This window comes from Hippocampus bargibanti, linkage group LG17 (assembly GCF_051943395.1).
Source record: "Hippocampus bargibanti isolate YZ-2025 linkage group LG17, ASM5194339v1, whole genome shotgun sequence".
Lineage (NCBI taxonomy): Eukaryota > Metazoa > Chordata > Actinopteri > Syngnathiformes > Syngnathidae > Hippocampus > Hippocampus bargibanti.
The window spans coordinates 5,901,875-5,920,807 of record NC_142750.1 but is presented as its reverse complement, the minus strand read 5'-3'; the positions used below and the strand labels follow the sequence as shown (position 1 = coordinate 5,920,807).

At 41.1% G+C, this 18,933-nt stretch overlaps 1 protein-coding gene across 1 annotated transcript; it reads right to left on the bottom strand.

Annotated features, from left to right (window-relative positions):
• Positions 1 to 6,193: 6,193 nt before the first annotated feature.
• tubg1 (tubulin, gamma 1) lies at positions 6,194 to 18,867 on the bottom strand. The gene is made up of 11 exons (XM_089018762.1): positions 18,702 to 18,867; positions 18,238 to 18,350; positions 17,693 to 17,860; positions 17,528 to 17,596; positions 17,136 to 17,215; positions 16,926 to 17,052; positions 15,829 to 15,915; positions 9,709 to 9,858; positions 9,479 to 9,631; positions 7,949 to 8,110; positions 6,194 to 6,906 (listed from the first exon to the last, which is right to left on the bottom strand). The coding sequence occupies exons 1-11, from the start codon at positions 18,748 to 18,750 to the stop codon at positions 6,709 to 6,711; spliced, it is 1,356 nt and encodes a 451-aa protein (XP_088874888.1). The 5' UTR covers positions 18,751 to 18,867; the 3' UTR covers positions 6,194 to 6,708.
• Between the last annotated feature and the right edge of the window lie 66 nt (positions 18,868 to 18,933).

The following is an 18,933-nucleotide window of genomic DNA, read 5'->3' as shown; positions in this document are numbered from 1 at the left end:
ACATGATCGTTTTTTTCGGGCTAAAAACGCCTTACTATACATGGTCGTGTTTTTCAGGCTTAAAAACGCCTTACTATACATGGTCGTTTTTTTCTGGCTAAAAACGCCTTACTATACATGGTCGTTTTTTTTTTAGCTTTTTACATGGGCAGAAAAACGCCTTACTGTACATGGTCGTTTTTTTCGGGCTAAAAACGCCTTACTATAGTAAGGCGTTTTTTTGGGCTAAAAAATGCCTTACTATACATGGTCGTTTTTTCGGGCTAAAAACGCCTTACTATACATGGTCGTGTTTTTCAGGCTTAAAAACGCCTTACTATACATGGTCGTGTTTTTCAGTCTAAAAACGCCTTACTATACATGATCGTTTTTTTCGGGCTAAAAACGCCTTACTATACATGGTCGTTTTTTTGGGCTAAAAAATGCCTTACTATACATGGTCGTTTTTTCGGGCTAAAAACGCCTTACTATACATGGTTGTGTTTTTCAGGCTTAAAAACGCCTTACTATACATGGTCGTGTTTTTCAGGCTTAAAAACGCCTTACTATACATGGTCGTTTTTTCGGGCTAAAAACGCCTTACTATACATGATCGTTTTTTTCGGGCTAAAAACGCCTTACTATACATGGTCGTGTTTTTCAGGCTTAAAAACGCCTTACTATACATGGTCGTTTTTTTCTGGCTAAAAACGCCTTACTATACATGGTCGTTTTTTTTTTAGCTAAAAACGCCTTACTATACATGGTCGTTTTTTTCAGTCTAAAAACGCCTTACTGTACATGGTCGTTTTTTTCGGGCTAAAAACGCCTTACTATAGTAAGGCGTTTTTTTGGTCGTTTTTCTCGGGCTAAAAACGCCTTACTATACATGGTCGTTTTTTTGGGCTAAAAACGCCTTACTATACATGGTCGTTTTTTCGGGCTAAAAACGCCTTACTATACATGATCATTTTTTTCGGGCTAAAAACGCCTTACTATACATGGTCGTGTTTTTCAGGCTTAAAAACGCCTTACTATACATGTTCATTTTTTTCAGGCTAAAAAACGCCTTATTATACATGGTGGTTTTTTTCGAGCTAAAAACGCCTTACTATACATGGTCGTTTTTTTTCGGGCTAAAAACGCCTTACTATACATGGTCGTTTTTTTGGGCTAAAAAATGCCTTACTATACATGGTCGTTTTTTCGGGCTAAAAACGCCTTACTATACATGGTCGTGTTTTTCAGGCTTAAAAACGCCTTACTATACATGGTCATTTTTTTCAGGCTAAAAAACACCTTACTAAACATGGTCGTTTTTTTCTGGCTAAAAACGCCTTACTATACATGGTCGTTTTTTTTTAGCTAAAAATGCCTTACTATACATGGTCGTTTTTTTCGAGCTAAAAACGCCTTACTATACATGGTCGTTTTTTTGGGCGAAAAACACCTTACTATACATGGTCGTTTTTTTCGGGCTAAAAACGCCTTATTATACATGGTTGTTTTTGTTGGGCTAAAAACGCCTTACTGTACATGGTGGGTTTTTTTCGGGCTAAAAACGCCTTACTATACATGGTCGTTTTTTTTGGGCTAAAAACGCCTTACTATACATGGTGGTTTTTTTGGGCTAAAAACGCCTTACTATACATGGTCGTTTTTTTCGGGCTAAAAACGCCTTACTATACATGGTCGTTTTTTTCCGGCTAAAAACGCCTTACTATACATGGTTGTTTTTTTGGGCTAAAAACGCCTTACTATACATGGTCGTTTTTTTGGCCGAAAAACGCCTTACTATACATGGTCGTTTTTTTTTTTCGGGCTAAAAACGCCTTACTATACATGGTGGGTTTTTTGGGCTAAAAACGCCTTACTATAATACATGGTCGTCTTTTTCGGACTAAACACGCCTTACTATACATGGTAATTTTTTTCCGGCTAAAAACGCCTTACTATACATGGTGGTTTTTTTTGGGCGAAAAACGCCTTACTATACATGGTTGTTTTTTTCGGGCTAAAAACGCCTTACTATACATGGTTGTTTTTTTTCGGCTAAAAACGCCTTACTATACATGGTCGTTTTTTTGGGCGAAAAACGCCTTACTATACATGGTCGTTTTTTTCGGGCTAAAAACGCCTTACTATACATGGTGGGTTTTTTTGGGGCTAAAAACGCCTTACTATACATGGTCGTTTTTTTCGGGCTAAAAACGCCTTACTATACATGGTGGGTTTTTTGGGCTAAAAACGCCTTACTATACATGGTCGTTTTTTTCGGGCTAAAAACGCCTTACTATACATGGTGGGTTTTTTTCGGGCTAAAAACGCCTTACTATACATGGTCGTCTAAAAACGCCTTTTACATGGTCGTTTTTTCCGGGCTAAAAACGCCTTACTATAGTAAGGCGTTTTTTTGGTCGTTTTTCTCGGGCTAAAAACGCCTTACTATACATGGTCGTTTTTTTGGGCTAAAAACGCCTTACTATACATGGTTGTTTTTTCGGGCTAAAAACGCCTTACTATACATGGTCGTTTTTTTCGGGCTAAAAACGCCTTACTATACATGGTCGTTTTTTTGGGCTTAAAAACGCCTTACTATACATGGTCGTTTTTTTGGGCTGGCTAAAAACGCCTTACTATACATGGTCGTTTTTTCGGGCTAAAAACGCCTTACTATACATGGTCGTTTTTTCTCGGGCGAAAAACGCCTTACTATACATGGTCGTTTTTTTGGGCTAAAAACGCCTTACTATACATGGTCGTCGTTTTTTTCAGGCTAAAAACGCCCTTACTATACATGGTCGTCTTTTTCGGGCTAAAAACACCTTACTATACATGGTCGTCTTTTTCGGGCTAAAAACGCCTTACTATACATGGTCGTCTTTTTCGGGCTAAAAACGCCTTACTATACATGGTCGTTTTTTTGGGCTAAAAACACCTTACTATACATGGTCGTTTTTTTCTGGCTAAAAAACGCCTTACTATACATGGTCGTTTTTTTTAGCTAAAAATGCCTTACTATACATGGTCGTTTTTTTCGAGCTAAAAACGCCTTACTATACATGGTCGTTTTTTTGGGCGAAAAACACCTTACTATACATGGTCGTTTTTTTCGGGCTAAAAACGCCTTATTATACATGGTTGTTTTTGTTGGGCTAAAAACGCCTTACTATACATGGTGGGTTTTTTGGGCTAAAAACGCCTTACTATACATGGTCGTTTTTTTCGGGCTAAAAACGCCTTACTATACATGGTTGTTTTTTTGGGCTAAAAACGCCTTACTATACATGGTCGTTTTTTCGGGCTAAAAACGCCTTACTATACATGGTCGTTTTTTTCAGGCTAAAAACGCCTTACTATACATGGTCGCTAAAAACACCTTACTATACATGGTCGTTTTTTTCGGGCTAAAAACGCCTTACTATACATGGTCGTTTTTTTGGGCGAAAAACGCCTTACTATACATGGTCGTTTTTTCGGGCTAAAAACGCCTTACTATACATGGTCGTTTTTTTGGGCGAAAAACGCCTTACTATACATGGTCGTTTTTTTGGGGCTAAAAACGCCTTACTATACATGGTCGTTTTTTTGGGTGAAAAACGCCTTACTATACATGGTCTTTTTTTTGGGCTAAAAACGCCTTACTATACATGGTCGTCTTTTTCGGGCTAAAAACGCCTTACTATACATGGTCGTTTTTTTGGGCTAAAAACGCCTTACTATACATGGTCGTCTTTTTCGGGCTAAAAACGCCTTACTATACATGGTCGTTTTTTTTGGGCTAAAAAGGCCTTACTATACATGGTTGTTTTTTTCGGCTAAAAACGCCTTACTATACATGGTCGTTTTTTTCGGGCTAAAAACGCCTTACTAATACATTTTTGGGTGACCGGGGTTCGATTTTGGGCTGCACGCAATGAATGCCGGTGAATATATCACTACACTACCCGCAACGATAGCTAGCTTCGCACTTTTGTCATATTTGACACCAACCGGTTAAACACGCCTAAGAAACATGGTGTTTAATCGGGTTACAGATGCCTTACGGAGTGGGGTTTCCTAGGTTGCCTGCACCGACTACCATGGTGAGGGCTAAAAACGCCTTACTATACATGGTCGTTTTTTTGGGACACCAACTATGTATTGTTCACAGGGAAAAAGGAAGACTGTTTAAACTAAAAACGTTTTACTATACATGGTCGTTTTTTTGGGCTAAAAACTCCTTATATAAATGGTCATTTTTTTTGGGCTAAAAACGCCTTACTATACATGGATGTTTTTTGGGGGCGAAAAATGCCTTATGATCGTTTTTTTCGGGCTAAAAACGCCCTTACGATACATGGTCGTTTTTTAGGGCTAAAACGGCTGACTATACATCGTGATTTTTTTCGGCTAAAAACGCCTTACTATACATGGTCGTCGTTTTCTGGCTAAAAACACCTTACTATACATGGTCGTTTTTTTTCAAGCTAAAAACGCCTTACTATACATGGTCGTTTTTTTTTCAAGCTAAAAACGCCTTACTATACATGGTCATTTTTTTGGGCCAAAAACAGCTGACTATACATGGTCGTCTTTTTCGGGCTAAAAACGCCTTACTATACATGGTCGTTTTTTTTGGGCTAAAAAGGCCTTACTATACATGGTTGTTTTTTTTCGGGCGAAAAACGCCAGGTCAAAAAACAACTAACGCACATTTTTGGTGTCACTGACCGGGGTTCGAAAAACGCCTTACTATACATGGGTGTATTCACTCGGCTAAAAACGCCTTACTATACATGGTCGTATTTTTGTGGGCTAAGAAAAATTGTGTTTAATGTTACAGATGAGACGGAGTGGGGTTGGATCCTAGGTTGCCTGCACCGACTACCAGTGAGAGTACCACCACACTCACTATACATGGTCGTTTTTTTGGGCGAAGAACGCCTTACTATACATGGTCGTTTTTTTGGGCGAAGAACGCCTTACTATACATGGTCGTTTTTTGGGGCGAAAAACGCCCCACTATACATGGTCGTTTTTTTGGGTGAAAAACGCCTTACTATACATGGTCGTCTTTTTCGGGCTAAAAACGCCTTACTATACATGGTCGTCTTTTTCGGGCTAAAAACGCCTTACTATACATGGTCGTTTTTTTGTTAAAAACGCCTTACTATACATGGGTGAAAAACGCCTTACTATACATGGTCGTCTTTTTCGGGCTAAAAACGCCTTACTATACATGGTCGTTTTTTTTGGGCTAAAAACGCCTTACTATACGTGGTGGGTTTTTTGGGCTAAAAACGCCTTACTATACATGGTCGTTTTTTTCGGGCTAAAAAGGCCTTACTATACATGGTCGTTTTTTTCAGCTAAACACGCCTTACTATACATGGTCGTTTTTTTCGGGCTAAAAACGCCTTACTATACATGGTCGTTTTTTTGGGCTAAAAAGGCCTTACTGTACATGGTCGTTTTTTTCGGGCTAAAAAGGCCTTACTATACATGGTCGTCTTTTTCGGGCTAAACACGCCTTACTATACATGGTCGTTTTTTTCGGGCTAAAAACGCCTTACTATACATGGTCATTTTTTTGGGCTAAAAAGGCCTTACTGTACATGGTCGTTTTTTTTCAAGCTAAAAACGCCTTACTATACATGGTCGTTTTTTTGGGGCTAAAAACGCCTTACTATACATGGTGGGTTTTTTGGGCTAAAAACGCCTTACTATACATGGTGGGTTTTTTGGGCTAAAAACGCCTTACTATACATGGTCGTTTTTTTCGGGCTAAAAACGCCTTACTATACATGGTCGTCTTTTTCGGGCTAAAAACACCTTACTATACATGGTCGTTTTTTTTCGGCTAAAAACGCCTTACTATACATGGTCGTTTTTTTCCAGCTAAAAACGCCTTACTATACATGGTGTTTTTTTTGTGCAAAAAAACACCTTGCTATACATGGTTGTTTTTTGGGGCTAAAAACTATACATGGTCGTTTTTTTTCGCGCTAAAAACGGCTTACTATACATGGTGTTTTTTTTGGGCTAAAACACCTTATTATCCATGGTGGTTTTTTTTTCAAGCTAAAAATGCCTTACTATACATGGTCATTTTTTTGGCTAAAAACACCTTACTTATCCATGGTCGTTTTTTTTAGGCTAAAAACAACTTACTACCACGTATAGTAACGCGTTTCTGGTATTACTTTCCGTTAATTCCTTACATAAGTCACAATTCCATACAAAATGTCTTGTATTTTTTTTTAAATAGGCCCAACAAACAATGTTGCAGAAAGCATATTTCAACCTCTCGCTCTGGTCACATTAGCTCAACGACTTCAATGATTTTTTTTTTGACAGCAGAAGTCCCAAAGCAAGCAGCATCCTCCTCCTCTGCGCGGCCATTTTGTACTGTACCTAATGAAATGTCCAGGAAGTGTCTTAAATTCTTTTGTCAGTGCAGAACCTTTTTTTCCAAAATGGCACTACAGCATAAAGGAGGATAAGCTTTCGTTCAACACTTTTTGCACATAACCTGATGCTACCTCTGATTGCGGTTCCCCATCATGCATTGCGTCAAGACCAGGCTTGCAGGGACGGTTTTCTAGGAAGCGCACAAAGCATGAAAATTAAGGGAAAAAACAAACAAAAAAAAAGCAAAATGAAGGCAATAAGTTGTATGTCAGTGCTGGGGAAAAAAACAGAATGGAACAGTGATTTAAAGTCATTTCATCTGTTGTGTTTGTTCATTTACTGCTCCTGCGTTCCCCAGGAGATGTAGTCGGGTCTGGTGGCGGCACTGTACTCATCCACCAGCTGCTGCACCACCTCACGCGAGTTGTCCAACTCGTCAAAGTTGTCCTGGAAGATGTCCTCCTTGCGGAACTGCTCCAGGAAGGCCTCGCGTTTGCGCAGTTTGTCGTACTGCCGGCACGTCCGCTCGAACAGCTACAAGAGGACATAGCGGCGCTCAAATCCTGTCATGATAAGCGACTCTGAACAATTCTTAAAAAATAATAATAATCACATTCAAGTTGTTGTTTTTTTTAATACAGTGATACCTTGGCTTACGAACTGAATTGGTTTCCAGTGTGTAAGGTGAAAAGTGTGTATCCCAAAAATTAATTTCCCATAGGAAACCATTAAAATGAGAATAATTCGTTCCCATGTCCCCATAAAACCTTTGTGATGGTCGTTGATGAGTTGATGGAATGGAGTGGCCGGTTTTATCAGCATTAAACACTTGATGAGGAACTTAGCCTTCTTTCACCATCTTGAGGAATCATCACTTGTAGGTGCTTTCGCTGCGATAATTTCACCTTTTTCCTCATGTACAGATGGCTTGTGCGGGTTATTTGTGGAGCCTGATTGATGGGATATTTTAACCTTGCAGTCTACACCGTTCTTTTGAACTATCCAGTAGTCAAAACGAGTCCAAATTTCACTGTTTTCCATCCATTTTCTCACCAATTCACTTTTGTTTTTTTTTGTTTCAAGCTCTGTCGTCTCCCTTTCGTGTGTGTGTGTTTTCTCACTCGCTCATTGTCGTCTTCCTGTCTCTTTAATGTTTAACCCCGCCCACCCTCACTGCTGCGTTCTTGACCAATCATGTGGCTTTAACCAAAGACGCCATTTTGTTTTTGGGAGAACGGCCTCACTCTCTCTCCGTCTGTAACCCCCTCACCGCTGCGTTCTTGACCAATCACGTGGCTTTAACCGAAGACTGGGGGCGGGGAATAGAGGACAAAACAGTCGGCCACTATTTTCTTGTTAGGAGAACGGGCTCATCACTCATTGTGGCAGCTCCGTGTGTATCCCAAAAAATAGTTCATTTGATAGGTAAAATTTTCATAAATGTCACGTTCGGAAACCGAAGTGTTCGTAAAGCGAGGTATCACTGTATGTAATAAAATTTCCATTTCAAATCAACGAGTACACAAAAAAGACAACAAAAAAACTCCAACTAAAGACAATTTAGCATGAGACTTACAGAGGAGATGCTGGTGTGGTTGGCCATCATCAGGCCGCTAACGCGATGGGCCGAGGTCAGGTATGGCGACTTCCTGGACAACGCCACCTGAATGCTGGCAGGACCCCAAGGGATGAAACTGGCCAGTTTACGCTCCCGGATCCTCTGGAGGCTTTTGTGCACCTGATAATAAAATAAAATACTGTTGTTCAATCTTCTCTGCGGTGTGAGAGGGTGACTTCTGACTGCATTAATTAACAGTTTAATGACAGTAGTGAAAATTTGGCTTACGAACACTTTAGCTAACGAACTTTTCGGCTTACGAACATTAAATTCGTGAGAATATAATCTTGGCATATGAACTAGTTTTCAGGAAACACACGGAGCGCTACGGTGTCTGACTGATTAGTTTTCCACATCCACTTTTTTAGTGCGCTCAGTGCAGCCATGGTTTGTTATCTTGTAGAGTACTTTTGCTTTTTTGGGACCAAAAAAGACCCCACAACAGGCTAGTGTTAAGCCGAAGAGGACACAATAGAAAATTACGGTCGAGCAGAAGAAGATCATCGAAAAACACAAACAAGGTGTGCGTTTGTGTGACTTAGCGTCCTAGTACGCTAAGTCGACCATTGCTACGTGTGGCTAAGGGTGTTTCTGTGTTGTCTAAGCAACGGTCTCAGACAATAGAAGAGGTTGAAAAACTTCTGTTGATTTGGATTAACCAAAAGCAGCAAGGCTGGGAGAGTGTGTGTGAGGGTATTATCGTCGAGAACAAAGGTAAATCATCACAAAAAGTAAATAAATAAATACATAAATATTTACAAAGGTAAATAAAACGACTTTATTCTTCAATTACAATACAATAGCACATCTATTATACATAAAATACGGTATATTTTGTGTAGTTTTAAGGCTTATTTAGTAGAAAATGGTTTTATGGGGACCTGGAAACAAATTATTCTCATTTTTAATGGTTTCCTATGGGAAATTAATGTTTGTAAGACACACTTTTTGCCTTACACACACACTGGGTCCCAATTAAGTTCGTAAGATGAGGTATCACTGTATTTCTTTCTTGACAAGCTATTTCGTGGCTAACTGTACCCTCTAGTGTAGTAAATCACACGACGCATTTTTACAGTGGTAACTGCGAACTGATTCAGGCATAGCACTACTGAAGGCCGAGGAGTGACATACACGGCGCTACATAAACCAATATGCATTATTATAATGCAATATTGCATTATATTTTGGACAGCTGCCCTCATTTCAAACTCATAACTCCAGACCCATATAATTTAGGAATTAACTTTTTTCTGATGAAAGAAGGGAGTCTAAGGTTTCTAACGCTGTATTTAATGTTTATGTCATCCAAAAACTCAATATTCTGTGGGTCCTGGAATTTGAGTGAAAATGACAAAAACCCTGACACTGGAGTGGACACATTTTTGCACGTTTAGCAGTGAATGAGTTAAAAATAAGTAAATAACCCCCCCCCCCCCCCCAAAAAAAAAGGAAATAAAAAGTACGTGTAATAATGCTAGGTTGTACCTGAGTAGGGTCCACCTCTCCTTGGATGATATTGAGAATGGCAATGTAGCAATGGCTGGGCTGGCGCTCTCTGCCCGTGGACACCATCACGTTCTTGGGTTGCAGGAGCCTCCTCATCACATCCAGCACGGTGGTCTTCCTCACGTTGGGCACCTGTGCAGCGCTCGCTCATTATTAATCCTCATCCCGCCGAAACAATCCGATGCCCGTTGTCCCCCGTGAGAACTCACCGATTGGTCGGTGGTAAGCGGCGTGTAGCCCGTCATTAAAAAATGGAGGCGGGGCGTGGGGATGAGCGAGGCGATGAGGCCGATGAGGTCGTTGTTCATGTAGCCCGGGTAGCGCAGGGTGGTGGTACTCGCCGACATGATGGTGGACACCTGACATGGCATACAGATTGAAAAAGAAAAGCTTCAGTGGTGTGTTAATTGCTGGTTATTCAAACCAGGGGGCGACGGCTACAGATTTCTGAGGCAGATATATGGCAGAAGAAAATTCACATCACCGGTTCATCCTTCAAAAATGGCCCTTTTGAACTCATTCGCTGCCGTTCACTAATTTATTCGGGAATTGAAAAGTGTGACGTGGAGCGCCATTCCAGAATTTGTTCGGGTTTTGGTTTCTCTTGCGGGGGGTGCCGATAAAGTGCTAGTCAGACCTCTGGCAATGTTTTTTCTCTTCCATGAGGGGGTAGCATTTGCCTTTTGTCCATGTTAGCGCTTTGTTACAGCTTTAGCTGTTGTTAAAGCGCTATATCGTATGTTATACAAATGCCTCCATTTCAAGCTCTGATAACACTGCTGCACCACCTCACGCGAGTTGTCCAACTCGTCAAAGTTGTCCTGGACAGATGTCCTCCTTGCGGAACTGCTCCAGGAAGGCCTCGCGTTTGCGCAGTTTGTCGTACTGCCGGCACGTCCGCTCGCAACAGCTACAAGAGGACATAGCGGCGCTCAAATCCTGTCATGATAAGCGACTCTGAACAATTCTTAAAAAATAATAATAATCACATTCAAGTTGTTGTTTTTTTTAATACAGTGATACCTTGGCTTACGAACTGAATTGGTTCCAGTGTGTAAGGTGAAAAGTGTGTATCCCAAAAATTAATTTCCCATAGGAAACCATAAAATGAGAATAATCGTTCCCATGTCCCCATAAAAACTTAGTGGTTGTTAATTGGTTATTAATCAGGGGCCGGGTAAGCATTTAGAAATATGGCAGAAAAAATTCATATACCGTAATCCTGGAAATGCACTTTTAGACTATTCGCTGCGTATAATTTATTCGGAATTAAATGTGACGTGATGGCCTTGAGAATTGTTGAGTTGTGGAGGCCGGTTGGTGCCGATAAATTGTGTAACCTTGCATGTTTTCACCTTCTTGGGGAATTCCTTGTATGTCATTTAGCGCTTGTACAGCTTTCACTTTTTCCATCAATTTGTTAACAATTCACTCTTTTAGCTTTTTAAATGATCAGGGGCTTATGGGTTAATTTTGTGTGAATGATGGGTTTTCTAACTGTCAGTCTCCCGTCTCTTTGAATAACTTGTAACAAGGCCAAATTCACTTTTTGTTTGTCATCCATATTGTTCCATGACATGTTCATATTTTGGAGAATTTTTATTTATTTGTTTTCAACCAATACGGTTCTTATCAGCCTTAAATTATGTTTAACCTTAAACATCCTCAACTTAAACAAACATTCCCCCCCAAAAAATACCACTGAAGCAACTTATGAACGACCGTTTGGAATGTATATTGTTCATAATAATAATAATAATAATAATAAATTTCTAAGGGCCTTTCAAAACTCTCAAGGTCACTTTACAGTCACAGGATAAGTTTTTCTGTGGGTGAGCAGCGGCAGCCACATGCGCCAGCGTTCACTCAATCCAGAAGTAACTCAAATAGAAAGCTACCTAGCCAGCTAATCATAAGTTGGGGAGCGTCTGTATTGAATGTTGATGTAGTGGTAAAACGCAATATTCTGTGGTTCCTGCAATTTGAGTGAAAATGACAAAAACCCTGGCACTGGAATGGACACATTTTTGCATATTGTCTGGCAGTGAATGAGTGTATCGCGTCGTTTATCAGTCTTGAGTCTTCCGCAAGTTGAGTTCGAGCGCAAACACATGACTAATTTCAACCAATCAACCCATCTCATCCCCCCCACTTCCCATGGTTGTGGATGCCGCCTGCTATTTCCGCACTCACCAGCTGGTTGATTTGCGAAAAGGATGGATTCTGGATGTGCAGCCGGTCTGTGGCGATTCGATTCAGCGCCGTGTTGTCCAGCACCACCTGGGGAATGACACAAAGGCACAAGAAACGTGAGGATAAACGTTCAAAATGATAGAGTGCGTTCCAACTTAGTACACTCTGACTCCTCCCACCCTCATTACCATAGGAACTAATATGTATTTATAATAATAATAATCCATTTGATTTCGAAGCGCCTTTCAAAACGCTTAGTCAAAGGATACGTTTTTCTGTGGGTGAGCAGCGGCAGCCACAGGCGCCAGCGTTCACTCAACCTGGAATTTTTAGGTTAGCCTAATTACATTCACTGTACTTTATTATCTTGGGGGCGGAGGAATTCTCAGTGTCGAGGCAACATTAACTCATTCACAAATTCATTCAGAATTGAAAATATGACATAGAGTGCCATTCCCAAATGTGTCCGGGTTTTGCTTTTTCATGCTTGCGTGCCAATAAAGCGCTGGCAATGGCCTCTGCTACCGTTTTTCTTTTCCACAAGGCGGCGGCATTTCCCTTTTTTCCATGTTAGCGCTTTGTTCCAGCTTCAGCTGTTGTTACAGCGCTATATAAACCAATGATTGTATTGCATTGTATTTTGGACAGATGCCCCCATTTCAAACTCATATAACTCCAGACCCATATAATTTATGAATTAACTCTTTTTTTCCTGATGAAAGAGGAGTCTAAGGTTTCTAACGCTGCACTGAATGTTTATTTAGTCCGAAAACTCAATATTCTCTGTGTCCTGGAATTCAAGTGACAATGACAAAACCCTATATAAACCAATATGTACGTATCGCATTGTAATTTGAACAGCCGGCTTCATTTCAAGCTCATATAACTCCAGACCCATATCATTTAGGAATTAACTTTTTTTTCCCGATGAAAGAAGAGTGTGTAAGGGTACAAACAAAAAGGTACTAACAACCTAAAAATCAATAAAACATTTAACATACTTACCAGAGGAGATGCTGGTGTGGTTGGCCATCATCAGGCCGCTAACGCGATGGGCCGAGGTCAGGTATGGCGACTTCCTGGACAACGCCACCTGAATGCTGGCAGGACCCCAAGGGATGAAACTGGCCAGTTTACGCTCCCGGATCCTCTGGAGGCTTTTGTGCACCTGATAATAAAAAAAAAGAAAATAAAATACTGTTGTTCAATCTTCTCTGCGGTGTGAGAGGGTGACTTCTGACTGCATTAATTAACAGTTTAATGACAGTAGTGAAAATTTGGCTTACGAACACTTTAGCTAACGAACTTTTCGGCTTACAAACATTAAATTTGTGAGAATATAATCTTGGCATATGAACTAGTTTTCAGGAAACACACGGAGCACTACGGTGTCTGACTGATTAGTTTTCCACATCCACTTTTTTAGTGCGCTCAGTGCAGCCATGGTTTGTTATCTTGTAGAGTACTTTTGCTTTTTTGGGACCAAAAAAGACCCCACAACAGGCTAGTGTTAAGCCGAAGAGGACACAATAGAAAATTCGGAAAAGGAGAAGAATCATCGGCAAGCACGACAAGGCGTGCGTTTCAGCGACCTTAGCTCCTAGCACGCTAAGTCGACCATTGCTACATGGCTAAGGGTGGTTAAGTTGTCAAAGCAACGGTCTCAGACAATAGAACAGGTTGAAAAACTTCCTTATTTGGATTAACCAAAAGCATCAAGCTGAGAGTGTGTATGAGGGTATTATCGTTGATTTCAAAGGAAAACTCATCAAAAATAAATAAATAAATGGGTGAAAGCCAAAGGGCCAGCTAAACACTCAACCTGGAATTTTTAGTTCCTTCAATTACAATACAATGCACATTTATTATGGGGGGAAGTAAGTCATGTCGGGAACATTAAGGCTCATTTAGTAGCAAATGGCTTTATGGGGACCTGGAAACAAATTAGTTCTCATTTTTAATGGTCGCTTTGGAATTTAATGTTTGTCAAACACTTTTTGCCATGGCACACACACTGGCTCCCAATTTATTTCCAAGGGAGGTATTCACCTGTATTTCTTTCTTGACAAGCTATTTTCGTGGCTAACTGTTCTTACAGCGTAGTAAATCACCAACGCATTTTTACAGTTGGTAACTTGCGAACAGATTCCGCCATTTCACTACTGAAGGCCGAGCCCAGTGACATTTACGGACTACATAAACCAATATGCATTAAAGGAGTCAAGTTTCTAACGCTGCACAGCTGCCTCATTTCAAACCATAACTCCAGACCCATGGAATTCAGGAATTAACTTTATTCTGACAAAGACCAGAACCTAAGGTTTCTAACGCTGTATGTTAATGTTTATGTCATCCAAAAACTCAATATTCTCAGGTCCTGGAATTTGAGTGAAAATGACAAAAACTCTTCACTGGAGTGGACACATGTTGTTGCACGTTTAGCAGTGAATGAGTTAAAAATAAGTACCTAAAACCACCCGCCCTGAAAAAATTGAAATAAAAAGTATGATAATAACCTAGGTTGGACCTGAGTTGTTTCCACATCGTCTTGGATGATATTGAGAATGACAATCTAGCAATGGCTTGGGTGGAGCTCTCTGCCAGTGGACACCAGCACGTTCTTGAGGTTGCACGGAGCCTCCTCACCACATCAGCACGGTGGTCATTCCTCACGTTGGGCACCTGAGCAGCGCTCACTCATTATTGGAACCTGCATACCCAGAAACAATCCGATTGCACGTTGCCCCTTTTTAACTCACCGATTGGTTGGTGGTAACCGTCGTGTTAGCCGTCATTAAAAAATGGGAGGGCGCCCAGACCGAGGCGATGGCCCAGAGGTCGTTGTTCATGTAGCCCGGTAGCGCAGGGCGGTGGTACTCGCCGAAAATGGTGGACTCATGACAAGGCATACAGAAAGTATAATCACAGCTTCAGTGGTGGAAAAATTGCTGGTTATCCACCCTGTAAGCGACGGCTACGATTACTCGGCCCTTAGCTATTACCGATATATTACACAAGAAACCAACATCACCGGCTTCATCCTTCAAAAATGGCCATTTTGAACCACTTCACTGCCGTTCAATAATTTATTCGGGAATTGAAAATGTGACGTGGAGCGCCATTCCATATTTGTTCGGGTTTTGGTTTCTCTTGCTGCCGGGGGTCCCTCGATAAAGTGCTAGTCAGACCTCTGGCAATGTTTTTCTCTTCCATGAGGGGGTAGCATTTGCCTTTTGTCCATGTTAGCGCTTTGTTACAGCTTTAGCTGTTGTTAAAGCGCTATATCATATGTTATACAAACGCCTCCATTTCAAGCTCTGATAACATGAAATGGGGCCCATATAACTTGGGAATTAACTTTTTCTGATGAAAGAAGAGAGTTTAACGTTTCTAATGCTGTACAGACGCTCCCCTACTTACGAACATTCAACTTACGAACGGTACATATGAACACTTTTTGTAGTATTAGTAGTAGTAGTATTCTTTCCAGTTGTACATGTTCATATCTTTAGAGAGCATATATTTTATTTAATGTTTCTTTTTCTGTACAAACAAATACAGGTTACTTATACAAGCCTTAAATATATTTATATAAACCTTAAACATACCTATCTAACCCTTAAACAAACATTCCCCCCCAAAAAATACCACTGAAGCAACTTATGAACGACCGTTTGGAATGTATATTGTTCATAATAATAATAATAATAATAATACATTTCTAAGGGCCTTTCAAAACTCTCAAGGTCACTTTACAGTCACAGGATAAGTTTTTCTGTGGGTGAGCAGCGGCAGCCACATGCGCCAGCGTTCACTCAATCCAGAAGTAACTCAAATAGAAAGCTAGCTAGCCAGCTAATCATAAGTTGGGGAGCGTCTGTATTGAATGTAGTGGTAAAACGCAATATTCTGTGGTTCCTGCAATTTGAGTGAAAATGACAAAAACCCTGGCACTGGAATGGACACATTTTTGCACATTGTCTGGCAGTGAATGAGTGTATCGCGTCGTTTTTCAGTCTTGAGTCTTCCGCAAGTTGAGTTCGAGCGCAAACACATGACTAATTTCAACCAATCAACCCATCTCATCCCCCCCACTTCCCATGGTTGCGGATGCCGCCTGCTATTTCCGCACTCACCAGCTGGTTGATTTGCGAAAAGGATGGATTCTGGATGTGCAGCCGGTCTGTGGCGATTCGATTCAGCGCCGTGTTGTCCAGCACCACCTGGGGAATGACACAAAGGCACAAGAAACGTGAGGATAAACGTTCAAAATGATAGCGTGTGTTCCAACTTAGTACACTCTGACTCCTCCCACCCTCATTACCATAGGAACCAATATGTATTTATAATAATAATAATCCATTTGATTTCGAAGCGCCTTTCAAAAAGCTTAGTCACAGGATATGTTTTTGTGTGGGTGAGCAGCGGCAGCCACAGGCGCCAGCGTTCATTCAACCTGGAATTTTTAGGTTAGCCTAATTACATTCACTGTACTTTATTATCTTGGGGGCGGAGGAATTCTCAGTGTCTAGGCAACATTAACTCATTCACAAATTTATTCAGAATTGAAAATATGACAGAGTGCCATTCCCAAATGTGTCCGGGTTTTGCTTTTTCATGCTTGGGTGCCAATAAAGCGCTGGCAATGGCCTCTGCCACCGTTTTTCTTTTCCACAAGGCGGCGGCATTTCCCTTTTTTCCATGTTAGCGCTTTGTTCCAGCTTCAGCTGTTGTTACAGCGCTATATAAACCAATGATTGTATTGCATTGTATTTTGGACAGATGCCCCCATTTCAAACTCATATAACTCCAGACCCATATAATTTATGAATTAACTCTCTTTTTCCTGATGAAAGAGGAGTCCAAGGTTTCTAACGCTGCACTGAATGTTTATTTAGTCCGAAAACTCAATATTCTCTGTGTCCTGGAATTCAAGTGACAATGACAAAAACCTATATAAACCAATATGTACGTATCGCATTGTAATTTGAACAGCCGGCTTCATTTCAAGCTCATATAACTCCAGACCCATATCATTTAGGAATTAACTTTTTTTTCCCGATGAAAGAAGAGTGTGTAAGGGTACTAATGCTATATTCAATCTTTACGTAGTCCTAAAACTGAATATTCTGTGGGTCCTGGAACTTGAGTGACAATGATAAAAACCCTGGCACTGGAGTGGACATATTTTTTTGCACATCGTCTGGCAGTGAATTAATTAATAATAATCCACCACACAATCGGCATTCTGTGTGAGCCTCTTGAGGGTCAGCAGCGAGTTGTACGGCTGCACCACCACGTCGCTCATTTCATCCTGGTTGGGGAAGACCGAGTAGGTCTGCACCAGCTTCTTCGGGTACCTGATGACAAAAAAAAAAATGGCATCGTTGTAAGGCCAGAAACGTTTTATTTATACTCTGAAGAGATATTTGTGGCTTTCAACCTGTCGTTTAGTCTCTCCAACAGGTACGACCCCAGACCGGAGCCTGTTCCCCCAGCGATGGAATGACACAGGACAAATCCCTGTTGGGGGGCCGGGGGTGTGTGTGTGTAAAAGTTACTCATACAAAGTAGCAGAAAGCTTATAATCACACATGGCTGGCTGGCAAAAAAAATGTGGACAACCCCCCTCCCTGTAAGACCTGCCTTCTACTCGGCCCTTAGCTATTAGTGCCGCACTTATTACACAGCGCGCCACGCCAACATACACACGCTCGCTCGGCCACACCTTCCAGACTCACACACACAAAAATGGTGGTGGTGTGGGGTCAGGAACACTTCCAAATAAACCCCCATAGCCACTATAGGGAGTTACTACGGTATTTAGGAACTTGCCTCCAGACTGTCGCTCCCATCTGCCTCACGGTCAATGATGTCAAAAATGTCCTCTTGGATTTTTTTACCCTGCAGAGAGAAAAAAAATATGTACAAACATGTTGAATGTGTAATCTATCTTCTTAGGGTGCCAAAAGATATTTATATCCTTATAAAAATGCTCACTTGCGAGTACCCGCTGGCCCAGTTGTTCCCGGCCCCTCCGCCATGCTCGGACAGGTATATATTTTCGGGGTTGTATAAATTGGCGTAACGAGAATTGAGAATGGAGTGGATCACCCGAGGCTCCAGATCCAGGAGGACTGCGCGGGGGATGTAGTGCTCATCATCGGCCTACCACAAACACAAAGTGGCTGAATTGGGACATATTATGGAAAACAAAGTAGAAAGGGTTTGTGCTGTGTACTGTAATTTCTTCACACATCTGCGAGTGATATGCATTTAAGACACATGGGGACTGTTTAAAGAGTGAGCAAAACGCATATGGTCTCTTTTATTGTATTGGAGGAAGATAACCATTCGTTTCAGTCTATGAATGAATACACTGATACTTGGTCCTTCTCTCCTCTGATACCATCTACTGGAGTGTTGTATAACTGCACGCAATAACATTTAGGTCTGCACGCTTGCACACATTTGCGAAACAACCACATACAACATACTTTCAAATTTAACATCATCATATTATTTGTTACATGCACGGCACGTACCTGATAGAAGAAAACATCCTTCCGGTCGGTCCCTTCCATGGCAAAATTCTCGACAATGCCTTCTGGACTGATGCCATGTTCTGCACACAGTTGCTTCCAAAACTCGAAGCCGACTACACACAAAAATTGACGAGCAAATGAGACATTTAATGCACAATCAAAGGCAATTGTGCAATTAGGACTAGTTTTTATACTAGATTTAAGATTTGGGACCAACGTAAAGACATAAGCAATCCCAATTAGCTTCTGATCCTTCGTAAACCTCCATAGAGGCAGAAGCAAAAACTCATTACAACTAAGCCAAGCTATTACATGAAGTCTTAATAGATTTGATGACAACATTACAGTGACGTCAGAAGAGAAACGGCCGCTATATGCAAGCTAACCGAAATTAACGTAAAGGCTGTGAAGTAGCACGTCGTAAATTGACGTACGGTTTGATTATTATTTTATGTAACACGTACTTTGGTTCCCGCACTGTCCAAGTTGTAGCGTTATGATTTCCCGAGGCATCTTGAATTCCTGGGCGGCGTTTTACTTAGCCAGCCTGCTAAAACCTTCGCTTATTTAGCCAGTCTGCTATCTGTTGCTAGTGTGCTTCCCGCTTGGTGTTGATGTGACACAGGAAGCGGACTTCTTTGTTTATTAGAGGCAACAAAAGGTAACACTGCCCCTAGAGGCGAACGATGGTATAAC

Bases quoted from the DNA above. Each gene is read 5' to 3' on its own strand.
- tubg1 (XM_089018762.1), bottom strand. From the start codon at position 18,750: ATGCCTCGGGAAATCATAACGCTACAACTTGGACAGTGCGGGAACCAA. The intron at 17,053-17,135 runs GTTGAAAGCCAC...TTTTGTCATCAG, and splicing joins TTGGAGAGACTAAACGACAG to GTACCCGAAGAAGCTGGTGC. The intron at 6,907-7,948 runs GTAAGTCTCATG...GTCCTCTTGTAG, and splicing joins ACCACACCAGCATCTCCTCT to CTGTTCGAGCGGACGTGCCG.